This window comes from Candoia aspera, chromosome 2 (genome assembly GCF_035149785.1).
Source record: "Candoia aspera isolate rCanAsp1 chromosome 2, rCanAsp1.hap2, whole genome shotgun sequence".
Lineage (NCBI taxonomy): Eukaryota > Metazoa > Chordata > Lepidosauria > Squamata > Boidae > Candoia > Candoia aspera.
Window position 1 is genome coordinate 192,508,987 of NC_086154.1, and position 17,076 is coordinate 192,526,062.

Consider the following 17,076-nt stretch of genomic DNA (forward strand, 5'->3'; position numbering starts at 1 on the left):
TCTCATCATGGAGAGAACCACCAAACCAAAGAACTTCTATTTGCATTTTCTTTAGCAAGGGACACTTGACCGTTCCTGACTTTTTCAGCTTCAGGCAGTGTAAGTGCACCAGGTGTGCCTCTTTCCATCCTAGGTGTGGTTGTGGTTCTTGGCTGTGGAACACTCACTGGTGAGGCTTCCTAGGTCCACAAGGTGGCAAACATCTGCAAGGCATGCTCAGGTACATCAGTTATGTGCTGGTCTTGCTTTGTGTCCCTTCACATTGGATCACACAGATGTGACAAGTACCTAGTGTCCCTGGAACACTGGGGCTGGTACACTGCAGCAAGTCCTGCATCAACTGCATTGCATCCCTGATGGTGAAGCAGAGGACCTGAGTCTGCTCCCTTGTGACAACCCTGTTGTGTGTTTCCTCTCAGAGTTCCTGTATAAAGTTGCTATTGCTCTCACACTCTGCCACTATTTCTCTCAGGAGCTCTTAATTATGCTCTGGTCAATGAATAAGGGATCGTACCTACCTTTGATGTGTGGGTGCTGCCTCTTTTTTGTTGGAAGGATGATGCAGAAACATACTGCAAATCTCATGGAGGCCATAGGAAGGAAACGGGATGAAAGAGATCTGAGTATTGATTGCTTTGTTGCCCTCAGGCCTAGCAGTTGCTGAGCATCTGCAGGCTGTGGACCAGGGAGCCATCATGGTACAGTGTCAACATGCGTCCCTTGTACCTGTCCAAGTGTTGCCATGGCCCCTACATCTTATACCTGGAATCTCAGCAGATGTGTTCTCAGGGATTTTAGATCCTAAAGCAGAAAGCCCAGTGCACATTACTGGGTGGCCACAGCTGGTGGCATACCCCTACAGTACAGAGTGCCCACAGCAAATGCAGAGCAACTGACCAACTTGATACAACATGGATAGGAAGTTCTCAGCCAGGGAAGTCAAAGCAGCATCTGGAAAATCAGAAGGGACAGATTCAGGCATGTAAGCCCAGTAGACAGAGAGGCACAGCTAACAAACATGATGCCATCAGCAGTGCAGTAACAGGGAACAGTGGAAAGGAGGAAGGCTGACCTCATTGTATCCCCAAGGCAGAGCAGCAGATGATGCCATTCTCCACCATCATCCAGCCATTGAGTAATGGCCATGACATATACTGTCTGCTGATGGGCCTGGAAGAATGTCCTCAGTGTTGAGGGTCTGTAGCTCTTGGAACCCTGCAGAAGAAGCTGCTGGTTCCTTCGCATTCCCCAGGCAAATCTCACATGCTTTCCACTTTGGTGCTACTGCCACACAGAATCGGTGTGATGGTAGAAGGGGCAGGAAGTGATTTAGCATTGTGTGACCTTCTTCTCCCCCAATCTGGGAAATACTTATTGCATCATTTATTTCTTCTTCTTTTTTTCATTGAGGAATCAACCAGATGATGCACACACATACACATCCAAGGACCTTTTTAAAAGTAATTTTTAAAAATGCAACAGAGGGGAAACAGACACAGTAGGAGGGAGTCCTGATGAATGTTGCTTCACTAAGTTGTCTGTCTGGGCTTGAGCTTGAGCTTCAACAAAGGAAGAGAGCCTTTCTATATGTTTTTGTGCAAAAACCTCAAAGTCACTTTTTAATAGATCCAGGTTATTTTTAATGAAGGCTAGTTGCTCGAACACTGAAATAACAGTTTGTGCTGTGAGCAAACATTGTTTTGCCATGAATTCAACTGAGCCATCCCATGACAACAGCTTCTCCCAGTCTTTACCCTGTGTGAACTTACTCTTATTTTCTTTAGAAGAAACTGGAGAGCTAGCAGAATAGACTGAAGAATGATGGGGAGGGTGGTGTAGAATCGGACCAGTCTATTAAATCATCTCTAAGAGGAAAAAAAAGCTCTGATAACTGTTTTTCTATTTCTGTTTTTAAGTCCCATTCAAGAGCCTCAAAATTATTAGAAATGGAAAATGGAGTTAGTTTACTTACTGTTTCCTTTTGTAGGAAAAATTCATCAATTTTTGGCAGTTTGACTGTCTTGGAAGGGTAGAAACGGGGGTGGGCAGAGAGCAGGGATATGAGGAATCAACCAAAAACCCATGATTCATGACATACAACAGTGCACTCTGTCACCTGCAACGTGCGTCCTGAGATGGAGTAATCAAGAAAAACGTAATTTCCCATGCAGAACATTTCAGTGCTTGGTGTAGCACAACTGCGGGTGGTGAGCAAGATAGGCTTGTGGTGGCATCTGGACATGCCCTCTAAAAATGGGTGGTGGGTTGTTCTTGTGCCACGGGGAGGAAGCTGTGGGGATTTGCCTTTAGCCAGATGAGATTATAATGCTAAGGAATATTTGTTCAGCAACAAGTGTGATCCTTGTGTGGAAAACACTGAAACAGAAGTTAGGGTAGAGGGGAAAATGAAGAAAAGAAAAGAAAGAGGGAACAGAGAAGAGAGAAGATCACTTCTGTGATCTCTGTGATCATCTCTTTTTGTTCTGGAGAAAGAACGGTGATAACGCCTGACGGTGCGAGAAACTGGCCGGCAGCCAGCTGCACGTCGTTGGCTCTGTGCTATCCAATCCAGCCTTGGGAGGAGCGCGCATTGGCTGGCGAGGTGGCAGCCTCTCGGCAGGTGGCTTTGGGGGGAGATCTGAGCCAGGGCGGGGCCAAGAGGGCCCTCCTCTCGGCTGACGATCGGCGCGGGGCTATAAAGGGTCGGGGGGCGTCGGAGGAAAGAGTTGCGGGCTGCCGTCTTCGAGGCGCAAACTAACTTTGCACGGGCGAATTAGGGGCAATCGGCTTCTAGGCATCATGCAGTCTTGTGCCCAGTGGTGGGGGCGGCTGGTGGGTCGGGGGGCCAATCTGCACGGACACCCTGGCAGCGCCTGGGGAGGCAAGAAGCTGCCAGGCCGATGGGGACGCAGGGAGCAGCTGCGACTGACTTGGGTGAGAAGAAACAGTAGCGCTGTTGGAGCGAGAGCCGCCGCCGCCGCCGCCTCCTCTCGGCAGATCGAGAAACTCCTGGGCAGGCACGATGACTTTTCCGAGCGACATATCGGACCAGGGGACAAAGAGAAGCAAGAGATGCTGCAGACCGTCGGTCTGTCGGTGAGGAAGCTCCACGGGAGTAGCTAGCTCTTTCCTTCCCTCCTTCCTTTCTTCCTTCCCTCCTTCCCCCCCTACAGTTGCTCTGACACTCCGCCCCTTAGCAGCACCGATTTGCTTTGTCTTGTAATCCCTCTGACTCACACCGTCACATCAGTATCTTTTCCTACTGTGTCACATCTATTGATGTCTCTGTATTTGAAAGGGAGGGAGGAAGAATGTGAACTGAATTTCACAAAATCCCCTTTTGTTAGTGAGAGGTTTAATGAACATTTCTCAGACCCGTTTTACTGGTGTCGTACAATGCCTCACTTTGGCCTCTTTGTCTTTGACTATGAGTCTTACAAGAAGTGGAGCTCTAAACTTGCTGGTGATTCTTATGATGCTTTGATGAATCTCTTCTATTTTTAGAGTATTGATGAGTTGATCAATAGAACAATTCCTGCTAATATCCGCTTGCAACGGCCTCTGAAGATTGATGACCATATATGTAAGTGTCCTTTTCACCCAATTATGATCATGGTTATGTGCCATCAAGTTGGTGTCGACTCTTAGCAACCACTTAGATACTGTAAAAACCTAAATTAAAATCTCCTTCTTTCTTTCATTGTTTTTTATCAAAAGTAATTAACCACTACAGTTTATAGGAAAGTTACCTTTTCTCATCTGTACTAGGGGCAATTTTCTAAACCGCTCGTGGCAAAATCTGATCTCCCAATAAAAATATACAAAGGCAACCATGTTAGTCTTCAGTGTTAACTTCTCATAATTTTATCTAAATATAGTACCATGCAAATGTTTTATTGCTTCTAACTTATTGATGGCTGTTGCAGAAAATTCCGTTTAGGAAAGCAGAGGTAGAAGTCTTTCAGAATAAAATATGAGAGCTTTTAAAGCAGATTTAAAAAAGAATGTCAAGGTACTATAGTGTGGCTAAGTGTGCATTAAGTATAATTTCTGAAATGTATTAACCTTTCTTGTACTGTTATATGGAGCATTTCTGAAGCTTTAGGTTTGGTTTCATTGTTATATTAATGAAATGTATTCAAGGATGGTCAAGTAGAATGAAAATATTTTAAATACTGTATGTGTTGTTTAGAAATTGGTGCACAAAGGCATTGGATTTGAATAGCTCGATCCAAATTATTTGTTTTGGTGTATCCATTTCTGGTGTTATTGTGCATGTGATATGCTGGCTTGTGTAGCTAGCAGCATTTAGCCAGAAAAACTAGCTGTGTCCTGTCCAATTAATACTTGGATAGGAACACAGCCAGGAAATCACAAGGCTGTAGCTTAGTCTGGGAAGTGAGAAAAGGGTAGTTGCAAATCCCTTCTATAAAGTTACAGAGAAAACTACTGTGATGTTTCTCTGGAGTCACTAGAAGTTAAGCTGAACTTGAGTCTTTACCTTTTGTCTGTCCACAAACAATTACAAAAAATCATTTAAGTTATGTTTCAGAACATCTTCCTTCCTTGAGTACAGAACACTTTTTCAAAACAGTTAGAATGCTTTTGATTGGAATGGTATTAATTTACACATATAGCAATTCAGTAATTTTCTGTGGGGAGAGGAAGAGAAAGAGGGAATTGGAAAACAACATTAATTCCTATTTCTAAAGAACCCCCTATGTATAATGTGAAAATGCTCTCTTAACAAAAATTTCTTCCTGACACTTATGGCGTAGGCTGCTAAACAGAATTTGTATACTGTAAGTGCAATTGTCTTGTAGCCTTTAGATACCCAGACTTTCATGAAGCATAACTCACTGCTTTTTTATGTTTGCTAATATTTTGGCATATAACACACAAGTGCTTTTCAGTCTCTTGCTCTACTTGTGATGTGGCTCATCAGCAAATTGCAATTTGAGGATAAACTTTAGGCCCTGCAGCTTTTGTCAAGTTCCTGGCTAGTTCAATCTGGTTGCTTTTGATGACATCACAGAACAGAAGCTGCAGCCAGAATGAAACAGCCAGGGAGGTGATAAAATACATAGGGAGATGCAAGGCAAAGAGTCACTGTGTGATGAAAAGTTCCTTTATCTGCTGGTTATTTGAATATCAACAGATGATATTCATCTTTGTCCAAAAGAATATTTGGAATCTTCCAAATCAGGAAAAGCAGAGTGTTAATATTCAAGGGATTATAACTAAACGACTTTCAAAAGAAATATAAATTAATCCAGCTAAATACCTGCAATGTTAGGTCTACCGAATCTAGGTTGCAGAAATCCAAACATCTACTGAATAGTAGCAAAGAGATACAAAAAATCCAAAAACTTTGTTGCCAACTAGTGGTCAAACGGATTATTGCAGACCAGATATGGTAACAGTAAGAATAGTGACTCTCAGCCAAACAATATGATATTGAGGCTATTTGGATGCATCTTCCAAGCATAAAATAAAACGATTTCTATCAAATGAGGGGGAAGCATGACTAGTAGGGCTGGAAAAATGAAAATTCCCAGATTTCATGTTACTTCAAAAAAATAATGGGAAGAAATATCATAGCTTGCTTTGCCTCTGCTACTAGCTAAGGAAATCAAGGAGGAACAATATGATTGTTCATAGCAGTGAATAGCTTAATAGGAGTGTGGCCATCAAGAAGATGGATGTATTTTATATATTTATAATACTTCTAGGCCATGTTTAAAGCCAAAATTCTTCTGGTCTTAAGCTAGACTTCCATATTATTAGCCAGCAGTCTTTGATCGGTGGCTGGGGTATCACTGGTACCTGCTAAGTTAACCTTGTTAAGGTGTTGATATCTAAGCTATTTTGCAAGTACCTAAATACGTTGAATATCTAAATATTTTAAAGGCTGCACATTTGCAGAGAGTAAATGAAATGCAGCCATCTCTTCTTTTTAAAAATATATTTTAAGTTGTAAAAATCCTCTCTTTTTAGTTTTAATTCTGGTCTTTCTGTTTATGTTGCACACTTCCCCCTTCGACAACTGAAATACCCAGCCAGCATTTATGTAGAAGGTGCACTCTATCTCAATATTGCCCCAAAGGGACTTTTTGGTCTCTGTACCTCAGCATTATTTCTTCCCTGTTTGTTACCTGTTGCATGATACTTCTATGATGCCTAATATAGGTAGAGAGGACCAACCCGCATTTTAGCCTCTGCAGGCTAAGGTTAAATGAATTTACATCAGATTAGTAACAATAAACATAATACAGCGCAGTTTCTTTGGCATAATATTAAATGAAGCTAACGGTGAGATTATCTGCTAGGGAACATTAGCTACAGTATTTGTTGCTTCATTCATTTACAGTATTTCTGACTTTCAGAGTTCATGAGTTTCAGCTGGGTCAGCTGGTCAGTAGTATGAATTAACTACATTCTGTAACAGGCAGCTGTCTTGTCAGGGATCCTCTGATACCATGAAGGAGAGAGTTGGGTTTTTCTAGGCAACCCTTTTTGGTGAAGCAGTGGAATCCACATTAGTGTGTTACAGAAATTGTACATCTTTGATAACACTTTTCTTGGAATGGAGGATACTTTGGTATCTTCAATATGTAATCCAGAATTTTTCAGTACATCCATCTTGTGGATCATGTTACTGAACATGTTATGCTTCCAGATATCCCTGGGTCAGACTGATGAAAATTACACATTGCAGAATGATTGAGAGAGGCTGGCATACACTTTCAGTACATTTAGAAAAGTTCTGGTATATTAATGGACTAATGTTCCTTTATGTCTGTAAAACCAAGAGTTGTATGTTCAGAACATTCACTTCTGTTGAATGCTTATGCAGCATCACCAAGTGTCAGCAGATTCCAGCTTTCTTTGAAGGTCTGCATAGGAACCATGCCAAGTGCATGATTGGGCTGGACTGTTGTCCGTATTGCTTGTGTTCATGGAAGTTGAATGGAGGAATTCATGTTTATAGTACTTTGTTCATCCAAGCTGCATGGTAGTACCCAGAAGGAGAAATTATAATCCGGTTAATTACAGGTAGTCCTTGGTTACCAACAGCAATTGGAACTGGAATTGCTGTTGCTAAGCAATGTGGTCATAAAGCATGATGTCATATGACCATGCCACTTAACAACGGTAGTTATAACAGTCTCCATTGCCATTGTTAAGTGAGGACCACACAGGTCATTAAGCAAGGACCTCACATTGCTGGGACTACTGACTTCCTGCAGGCTTCCCCATTGACTTTGCTTGCGGGAGGCTGGCAGGGAATGTCAGAAATCGCGATCACATGACTGCAGGGACACTGCAATGGCCGGAACTTGGAGGACCAGTCAGAAGTCTCCCTTGTTCAGCACCATAGCAGGTTTGAAGGCTCGCTGAACAAATGGATGTAAGCCAAGGGCTACCTGTAGTCTTTTCCATGAAGTGGTATGAAATATCTCCAGCATCTATGAGAGGTATGGTAGAAATAAATTTTGTCAACATTTAACAATTTTATCCTTTAAAAAAAAGTAATTATTGCCTGGTAACACTTGGTTATAAGATTTAGAAACTGACTGGTAATGCTAATGCACTTTAAAAACTCTATAAGCTCTTGGAAGATAAAGACATTTCCCCAGGGAAAAGTAACACCTTGTTTCTGAAGGTGCCTAAAAATTAACATTGGACTGAAAGTGCAGTATTCCTTTTTCTCTCTCTCATTTCCAGTTCTGATATAGCAGCGCCAAAAGATCAATGAACAAAGTTAAGATCATTGCCTGTGATCATGTTATGCAATTCCCTTGGCTCGGAAAAATAATCAAGGCCAGAACAGGCATGTATAAAGCAAAAAGAATTCCCAGCAGAAGTCCCTGAATGAATACTTAACTATTTCCAGAGTGGTGGGTTTACGATAGTACATTTTGTCTTCACTGCAGGAAGAAATAGGCTGAGTCAGGTGGCTAATTGCCAAGCATTTCTTAATAAGTGTTTACACTCCTTTGGATTCAGTACCTTGTTTACAGCTTTCTCCAAGTCAATGCATAATTAAAGGCCAATGCCTGTTCTATGATATAATACTGCCTACAAAGGTATTTTAAATATTTTATACTGAAGCCACCTGTTTGCTGGGAAATAGTATTTGCATAAAACATTGTTTAATAGGCACCTGAGTTCAAGTGCAATCCAAAAATTTATCTGAAACTGGTTTTGCTAAACCAGTATTATACTGCTGTAACTCAGGATTCACTGAATCTTTTTCTTCTTTTGAAGCAAAAAGTTAAAATATAGTAAAGACAAATGATAACTCTTAAGAGGGCAAGAGTTCCAGGAGCTTTGGAGCACAAATTACAAGTCCTCTGCTATTGGTTGTACTGTCCAAGGCTGATGAGAGCTAAAGCACAAAACTCTGGAGGCATAAAATTGTCTTCCCTCTATTAACTTATTAGTTAGGAAGTAGAAGTAACTTATAGTGGCATGATCATTATCTTAAGATATCAATCATTAGGCAACAGCTGTGTTGTAACACTGGTACAGAACTAATGTACTATTAATGTGAGTCCAGTAGTACAGGAAGATATATGACAGTCCAAAATGACTATCACAAGAAACATTTTAAATAAAGATAACCAAAATCAAATACATCAAAATGCATATAAATCATGTTTTCAGTGTAGATTTAGTGATTTTTCAATGCAATGGTGGTAGTTTACCACATTTAACCCAAATATTGAACACATTTATTTACATAGTTCCCATCTTGCAGTCTACAGGTAGTCCTTGCGTAACCACCACAAATGAGACTGGAATTTCAGCTGCTAAGCAAAGCGGTCATTAAACACATCTGACCCTATTTTATGACCTTTTTCTGGCTGTCATTAAGTGAATCACCACAGGCATTAAATGAACCATGTGGTCATTAAGCAAATCATGCAGTTCCCCATTGCTTTTGCTTGCCAGAAACCAGCTGGGAAGGTCAAAAATGGTGACCGTGGGACACTGAGACGGTCATACATGCGAACCGGTTGCCATGCGCCCAAATTGCGATCACATGACCTCAGGATGCTGCAATGGTCGTAAGTGCGGGGACCGGTTATAAATCTGTTTTTTCAGCACTGTCGTAAGTCTGAACCATCACTAAATGAATGGTTGTTAAGCGAGGACTACCTGTATTTCACATCTCCGTGAAGCTATTCTGGTCAGTGTTACTCCCTGGAGATACATATTTGTGAAATGTGGCCTCCATCATCATTTCTTCCCACTTTTTTCTGAATTCAGTTGTCTGCCATATCTGTCATGAAACAAATTCTTGCATGTCTTTGAACTGTGTGAATTTCTTCTTGTAGTTTAATGCTTGAGCTTTGTGTTAGGGGCAGATTATTCACAGAACCAGTTTAGCAGATCCTGTCTTTTTACTATTCCTGTCCAGCAGTCTTTTATCACTGGCTGGGGTATCACCAGAATTTGCTGCGTTATCCTTCTTAGGTGCTGATACCTAAGCTGTTTTGCAAGTTCTTAAATTTATTTAACATTTAAAGAGTTCCAAAGGCTGCATATTTCCAGAATATAAATGCAAAGCACTCATTTCTTTGTTTTAAAAATATTTTTAAATTGTGACAATCCTTTCACTTTTCAGTTTTTCTTCTGTTTGTTTTTTCTGTTCGAGATATGCCCTTGCTGTTTCTACATTTGACATGCATAGCCAACAGTGTTTTAGAAGGTGAAGTCTATCGCAGTATATCACCAAGAGGATTTTTGCCCTCTGTGTCTCAGCATTATTTTCTTACTGGTTTTTTATTTATTGCCTGAATATTTGATAAGGCCTAATCTAAATGGAGTGGACCAACCTGTATTTTAACCTCTGAGGGCTAATGCTTGTGAGTGTGTGCGTATGCGTGTGTGTGCTTGTGTGAGCGCACATGTGTCTTTGAGTCAGTCTTAATTCATCAGGAGTACATGGACAAGTCCCTGCAGTTTTCTTGGCAAGATTTTTCAAAAATGGTTTGCCATTGCCCATTTCCTATGGCCAACAGAAAAATTAGCCAAAAGTCACCCAGCTGGATTTGTGTTTAAGGCAGGGCTAGAATGCAGAGTCCCCTGGTTTCTAGCCCAGTGCCTATAACCACTACACAGAAATGACTCTCAGCATTACATGAGCTTGGATTGAATTAGCTGCCTAGTGCACTTCTTTTCACATAATACATAATGAAACTAGTGCTGAGGTTATCTGTTATGGGACATTGGCCATGTGTTGCTTCATTCATTTATTTCTGACTTTCAGAGTTCATGAGTTTCAGCTGGGTCAGCTGGTCAGTAGTATGAATTAACTACATTCTGTAACAGGCAGCTGTCTTGTCAAGGATCCTCTGATACCATGAAGGAGAGAGTTGGGTTTTTCCAAAAAGGGTGAAGCAGTGGAATCCACATTAGTGTGTTACAGAAATTGTACATCTTTGATAACACTTTTCCTGGGATGGAGGATACTTTGGTATCTTCAATCTGTAATCCAGAATTTTCCAGTATTCCAAAACATTGGGGGGGAGGGGGAAATGCAAAGAAGATTATGTAATCTGCTACTTTATACCTCTTTCAACATATAGGTTTAGCACTATGAATATAGATATGTTACTATATTCACACATTTGCAAAACACTATATCCATCTTGTGGATTATGTTACGAAACATGTTGTACTTCCAGATATCCCTGGGTCAGACTGATGAGAATTATGCATTGCAGAATGGTTGAGAGAGGCCAGCATCCACTTTCATCACATTTAGAAAACTTCTGGTACATTAATGGACTCAAATTCCCCAACATCTGTAAAACCAAGAGCTGTGTGTTCAGAACATTCACTTCCGTTGAATGCTTATGCGGCATCAGCAAATGTCTGGTAGGAAAGCTGGTCAACAGATTCCAGCTTTCTTTGAAGGTCGGCATAAGAACCATGCCTACTGCATGACTGGGCTAGAGTGTTGTCCATATTACCTGCTTTCATGGAAATTGAATGGAGGATTTCATGTCTATAGTACTTTATTCATTCAAGCTTCATGGTAGTACCCGGAAGGAGAAATTCTGCAGGTAGTCCTTGACCTAACGACCATTCGTTCAGCAACCATTCAAAGTTATGATGGCACTGAATGAATGGTGGTACAACCAGCTTGGAGTTCTGGCCGTCCCAGCACCCCTGTGGTCGTGTGTTCACGATCTGGACACTTGGCAACCTGTTTGCACTTACAACCGGTTGTAGCACCCTGTGATCACATGATTGCCATTTGCAACCTTACCTGCTGGCTTCCTCTCCCCAACCCCTCTGTGCTTGTGCCATGCTGGCCACTTGCGCAACCCTGCACATTCTCCCTGACCCTCACCATGCCTCTCACACACACCCTTGCACCCTGACCCACACTCACACCCTTGCACACTCTCCCAACCTGTGCCACACCTCTCGCACACCCTCCCTGACCCTTCCTTGCATGCCCTCTTGTCAGCCCTCCCAGGTAAACCAGACAGGAAACACGACTAGATGAGCTAATTCTACTTTATTGTAAGGCTACATTAACAGAATCTTGCAAATCTGAAAGTATATACTGCCCTCCCTATTTACTGCCTGAGTTTCCTTCTGTAGCCATTACTCTGTTGCAGGCTCCTTTCTCTTTTATCTGATTGTTCCCTAGGCAGCAGCTCTTTCCCGCCCCCCACCATCTTCTAAGGTCACCCTCACATTCCATCACACCTCCTGACCCGCGTTGCACCTATCATGCACCCTCCCTGACCCTCCCTCGCACCCTGGCACACCCTCTCGTTCTCTCCCCACCCAGCAGTAGCCATTTACCTGCCTGCCAGCCTGGGACTTGCAATTTCCTGCCAGCTTCTCCAATGACTTTGGTTCTGGGAAGCCAGCAGGAAGTTGCCTCACCTAACAACCATGGAATTCAGCTAATGACAGCAACCGAGACTGCAGGGATTGCCTTCACTAAGCGATGTGGTCGCACTTTACGTCCGCATCATTTAGCGAGAGAAATTCCAGTCCCAATTGCTGTCATAAGTCAAGGACTACCTGTAATCCAGTTAGTCTTTTCCAGGAAGTGGTATGAAGTATCTCCAACTTCTGTGAGATATATGGTAAAAATAAATTTTGTTAATATCAAACAATTCTGCTTTTTTATGGCAAAGTAATTATTGGCTGCTGACACTTGGATATAATATACTGTACTGTATATAAAATGAACGGTAATGATAATATATTTAAAATTACATAAGCTCTTCGGAGAAATTGGCATTTTTCCAGGGAAAAGTGACACCTTGTTTCTGAAGGTGCCTAAAAGTTAACATTGGACTGAATGTGCAGTATTCCTTTTTCTCTCTCTCATTTCCAGTTCTGATATAGCAGTGCCAAAAGATCAATGAACTTTGTTCTTGGTACATTAAGATCATTGCCTATGATCCTGTTATGCAATTCCTTCAACTAGGAAAAATAAGCAAGGTCAGAACAGGCATGTATTTAGCAAAAAAAAATTGCCAGCTGAAGTTCCTGAATGATTAGCTAACTATCTCAGTGTAGGGGGCTGGCTGTAGTACATTTCGTCTTAACGGCTGTCCTAGAAAACTAGAAGTAGGCTGAGTCAGGTGGCTGATTGCCAAATCCTTCTTAAGTGTTTACTGTCCTCTTGGATTTCAAGTACTCAGTTCATCCAGTACATTGTTTACAGCTTTTTCCAAGCTGATGCATAATCAAAGGACAATATCTGTTCTATGATGTGAGAAACACAAAGGTATTTCAGATGTTCTGTACTTTAATCTAGGTTACCTGTTTGCTGGGAAAAAATATTGCTATAAAGTATAAAAAACATATTTCTGTATTGTTTAATAGGCATCCGGAGTTCAGGTGCAATCCAAAAAATTATCTGGAACTGGTTTGTTAAATCAGTATTGTACTGCCGTAACTCAGGATTCACTGAATCTTTTTCTTTTGAAGCAAAAAGTTAAAATATACTAAGCCAAAACAAAAACAAAAAAAAGAATGTTAACTTTTGTGTGTAAGATGGTGTGCTCCAGAAGTTTTGGACCACAAATTACAAGTCCTCTGCTATTGGCTGTGCTGACCAAGGCTGATGAGAATTAAAGCACAGAACTCGGGACGCATAAAATTGTATTAACTGATTAGTAAGGGAGTAGAAGTAACTTATTAGTGGCATGATCGTTACCTTAAGATATCAATCATTAGGCAACAGCTGTGTTGCAACACTGGTACAGACCAAATGTACTATTAATGTGAGTCCAGTAGTACAGGAAGATATGAGAGAGTCCAAAATGATGATCACAAGGAAACACTTAGGATTAAGATTCCAAATTCAAGCAGATCAAAATACTTATAAATCAGGTTTCAGTGTAGATTTAGTGATGTAGTAGTGGTGGTGGTTTACTACTTTTGCCCAGCATATTCAACTCAATTATTTACATAGTTCCTGTTTTGTAGCCTATTCCACATCTACATGTGGCTATTCTGGTCTGTGTCACCCCTTGGAGATACATATTTGTGAAATCTGGCCTCCATCATTTAAAATCAATTTTCTGCTCACTTTTTTTAAAAAAAAATTCAGTTATCTGCGACATCATTCACAAAACAGATGCAGTCTTTTAATGATGTGGATTTCTTCCTGTGGTTTAATTCTTGAACGTTGAGTTAGTGGCAGGCTATTGATAAGCTAGATAGATCCTGACATTCAAGATAGATAGATTCTGCCATGCTTGGGAAAAAGATCACCCAGGTTATTTACATCCAAAGTGCCTGTGTGAGGGGGATCTCACATCCAAGAAATTAAAGATGGTGCTTAGGATTTGCAACAAAGGCTGCAGGAGTATTGGAATAGTCAGGGATGTCCACAGGGTGTGGTGAAAAAAGTCCAGATGGTGGCTAAAGTGCAGTCAAAATTCTGGTAGTTTTTTATATGCATCACACATGTGTGGTACACACAAAAAAAACAGGTGAAGCTTTGATTGCACCACTGCAGCCACAACCTTGACTTTCTTTGCCACACTCTGCAGACACTCTGGGAATAATGATGAAAGGCAATAATTTTAAGGGTTAAAATAAAGATCATGCCATTAATGCCAGCATACTAGCAATGATCACTCATGGTTCATATCTTATCAGATCTTCTGCATTCATATTGCTTATATGATTGTAAGTGTTGTGTATCATTAATAGGCCTGTTTTATTCCTGAATTCAGGTCAAGTTTGTCAACTTCCTTTAATTCTCCTAACAATGCCAGCATAAGCAAGCATTATGACCCCAGAGAGACGGCTGCTATAGTCAGTGATTGAGTTCAAGAAGAAAAAGAAAGATGTCTTAGAAAGTCTCGTAGGGGAAAATGGCAACCAGCTTAGATAAAAATACAAATTATCTCAGCAGATAATTACATTGGTCAAGATGGTCTGCTCCAGAGATGATCACTTTGAATTCATTAGTCATGAATGACAGCAAATACCCCAAGAATGGGGTCAAAAAGAATAGGCAACTTAAATCAATGGTCAAACTGCTTTACAGATGGCCAGTTCATTCATATCAAAAAGGAAGATGTAGCAAGAGAGCCATGGACACTGTTGCAAAGTTTGTTTGAACTTGAACGTTGAAACAGTGAGCCATGTCTGTTATGCGGGTTATTTAAAGGAGGCTCAAGAAGAAACAGGAAAGGCAGGGACATTTGAATTCTCTTCTGGAAGCAAGGGTAGTGAACTGGAAATGAAATGAAAGGCAGCCATGGTTTAGTGCTGCTGCTTGAATGGTATCTTCACTAACATCTTTGGAACAGACTGATAAAGAGCAGGGATGGGGGGATTTCCATAGGAGGACTTTGCACAAAGTCAAAAGCAACTCCCATCCTCTTTCATCCCATGATGTTGAGTCTGTGCAAGAGCTGAGTCTCTTAATTTCAACCCATCTGTGGTGCATTTGAAACCACAGTAAAAATAGTCCAGATGCTGGTATGCTTTGGAAAAGAGGAAGCAAAGACAGCCAACAATAGCAAACCAACTGGAAAGCTTCCAATAATCAATAAAGATAGTTAGGACCTGCTATATGGTGACCAGATCAGACAATGCATTAGCAGTGGTACTGTTGTGCAGAAGAAACTAACTGGAGCTAGAGAAAAAAGTGATATGGAATATTTTAAAGCCAAACTGCTAGAAACCCACACCTAAAACTTGCTGAATCCACAAATTCAGTAAGTGATACACTTTACAGCACCAGCATACGTGTTCTGTGTGTAACCTGTGTATTCTCTGCTTCTTTTTCTCAAGCCTATTTTACCATTGCAATCAGGTGAAATTTGTTCTTATTCAGATATTCTGACTAACAATTAGAAATACTGAGAACTATAGTGTTTGACATTATTTATTAACAGTTGTATGTTAACATTTCCTGTGATCCTTTTAGGAGAAGCAGTATTACCCATAATTTCTTCCTCAAAAATAAAAAAAAAAACTATTCTTATTTCTGTATAGCAATTTTATTATCTCATATAACTGTTTTTTTAAATCATTTATTTGTTTATTCGTTTAGTCGCTTCCGACTCTTCGTGACTTCATGGACCAGCCCACGCCAGAGCTTCCTGTCGGTCGTCAACACCCCCAGCTCCCCCAGGGACGAGTCCGTCACCTCTAGAATATCATCCATCCATCTTGCCCTTGGTCGGCCCCTCTTCCTTTTGCCTTCCACTCTCCCTAGCATCAGCATCTTCTCCAGGGTGTCCTGTCTTCTCATTATGTGGCCAAAGTATTTCAGTTTTGCCTTTAATATCATTCCCTCAAGTGAGCAGTCTGGCTTGATTTCCTGGAGGATGGACTGGTTGGATCTTCTTGCAGTCCAAGGCACTCTCAGAATTTTCCTCCAACACCACAGTTCAAAAGCATCGATCTTCCTTCGCTCAGCCTTCCTTATGGTCCAGCTCTTGCAGCCATATGTTACTACGGGGAACACCATTGCTTTAACTATGCAGGCCTTTGTTGTCAGTGTGAGGTCTCTGCTCTTAACTATTTTATCGAGATTTGTCATTGCTCTTCTCCCAAGGATTAAGCGTCTTCTGATTTCCTGACTGCAGTCAGCATCTGCAGTAATCTTTGCACCTAGAAATACAAAGTCTTTCACTGCTTCTACATTTTCTCCCTCTATTTGCCAGTTATCAATCAAGCTGGTTGCCATAATCTTGGTTTTTTTGAGGTTTAGCTGCAAGCCAGCTTTTGCACTTTCTTCTTTCACCTTCATCATAAGGCTCCTCAGTTCCTCTTCACTTTCAGCCATCAAAGTGGTATCATCTGCATATCTGAGATTGTTAATGTTTCTTCCAGAGATTTTAACTCCAGCCTTGGATTCCTCAAGCCCAGCTTGTCGCATGATGTGTTCTGCATACAAGTTGAATAGGTAGGGCGAGAGTATACAGCCCTGCCGTACTCCTTTCCCAATCTTAAACCAGTTCGTTGTTCCATGGTCTGTTCTTACTGTTGCTACTTGGTCGTTATACAGATTCTTCAGGAGGCAGACAAGATTACTTGGTATCCCCATACCACTAAGAACTTGCCACAATTTGTTATGGTCCACACAGTCAAAGGCTTTAGAATAGTCAATCAAACAGAAATAGATGTTTTTCTGAAACTCCCTGGCTTTTTCCATTATCCAGCGGATATTGGCAATTTGGTCCCTAGTTCCTCTGCCTTTCCTAAAGCCAGCTTGTACATCTGGCAATTCTCGCTCCATGAACTGCTGAAGTCTACCTTGCAGGATATTGAGCATTACCTTACTGGCATGTGAAATGAGTGCCACTGTTCGATAGTTTGAACATTCTTTAGTGTTTCCCTTTTTTGGTATGGGGATATAAGTTGATTTTTTCCAATCTGATGGCCATTCCTGTGTTTTCCAAATTTGCTGGCATATAGCATGCATTACCTTGACAGTATCATCTTGCAAGATTTTGAACAGTTCAGCTGGGATGCTGTCATCTCCTGCTGCCTTGTTATTAGCAATGCTTCTTAAGGCCCACTCAACCTCACTCTTCAGGATGTCTGGCTCTAGCTCACTGA

General features: G+C 41.2%; 1 protein-coding gene across 1 annotated transcript in view; it reads left to right on the forward strand.

Moving 5' to 3' along the window:
* The first annotated feature begins 2,728 nt into the window (after window positions 1-2,728).
* The window catches only part of GLDC (glycine decarboxylase), a 44,201-nt gene continuing 29,853 nt past the window's right edge, over window positions 2,729-17,076 (forward strand). The window contains exons 1-2 of the mRNA XM_063295065.1: window positions 2,729-3,096; window positions 3,505-3,583. Of these exons, the coding sequence (XP_063151135.1) occupies window positions 2,800-3,096; window positions 3,505-3,583 (376 nt within the window). The 5' untranslated portion in view covers window positions 2,729-2,799. The remainder of the gene's footprint in view (window positions 3,097-3,504; window positions 3,584-17,076) is intronic.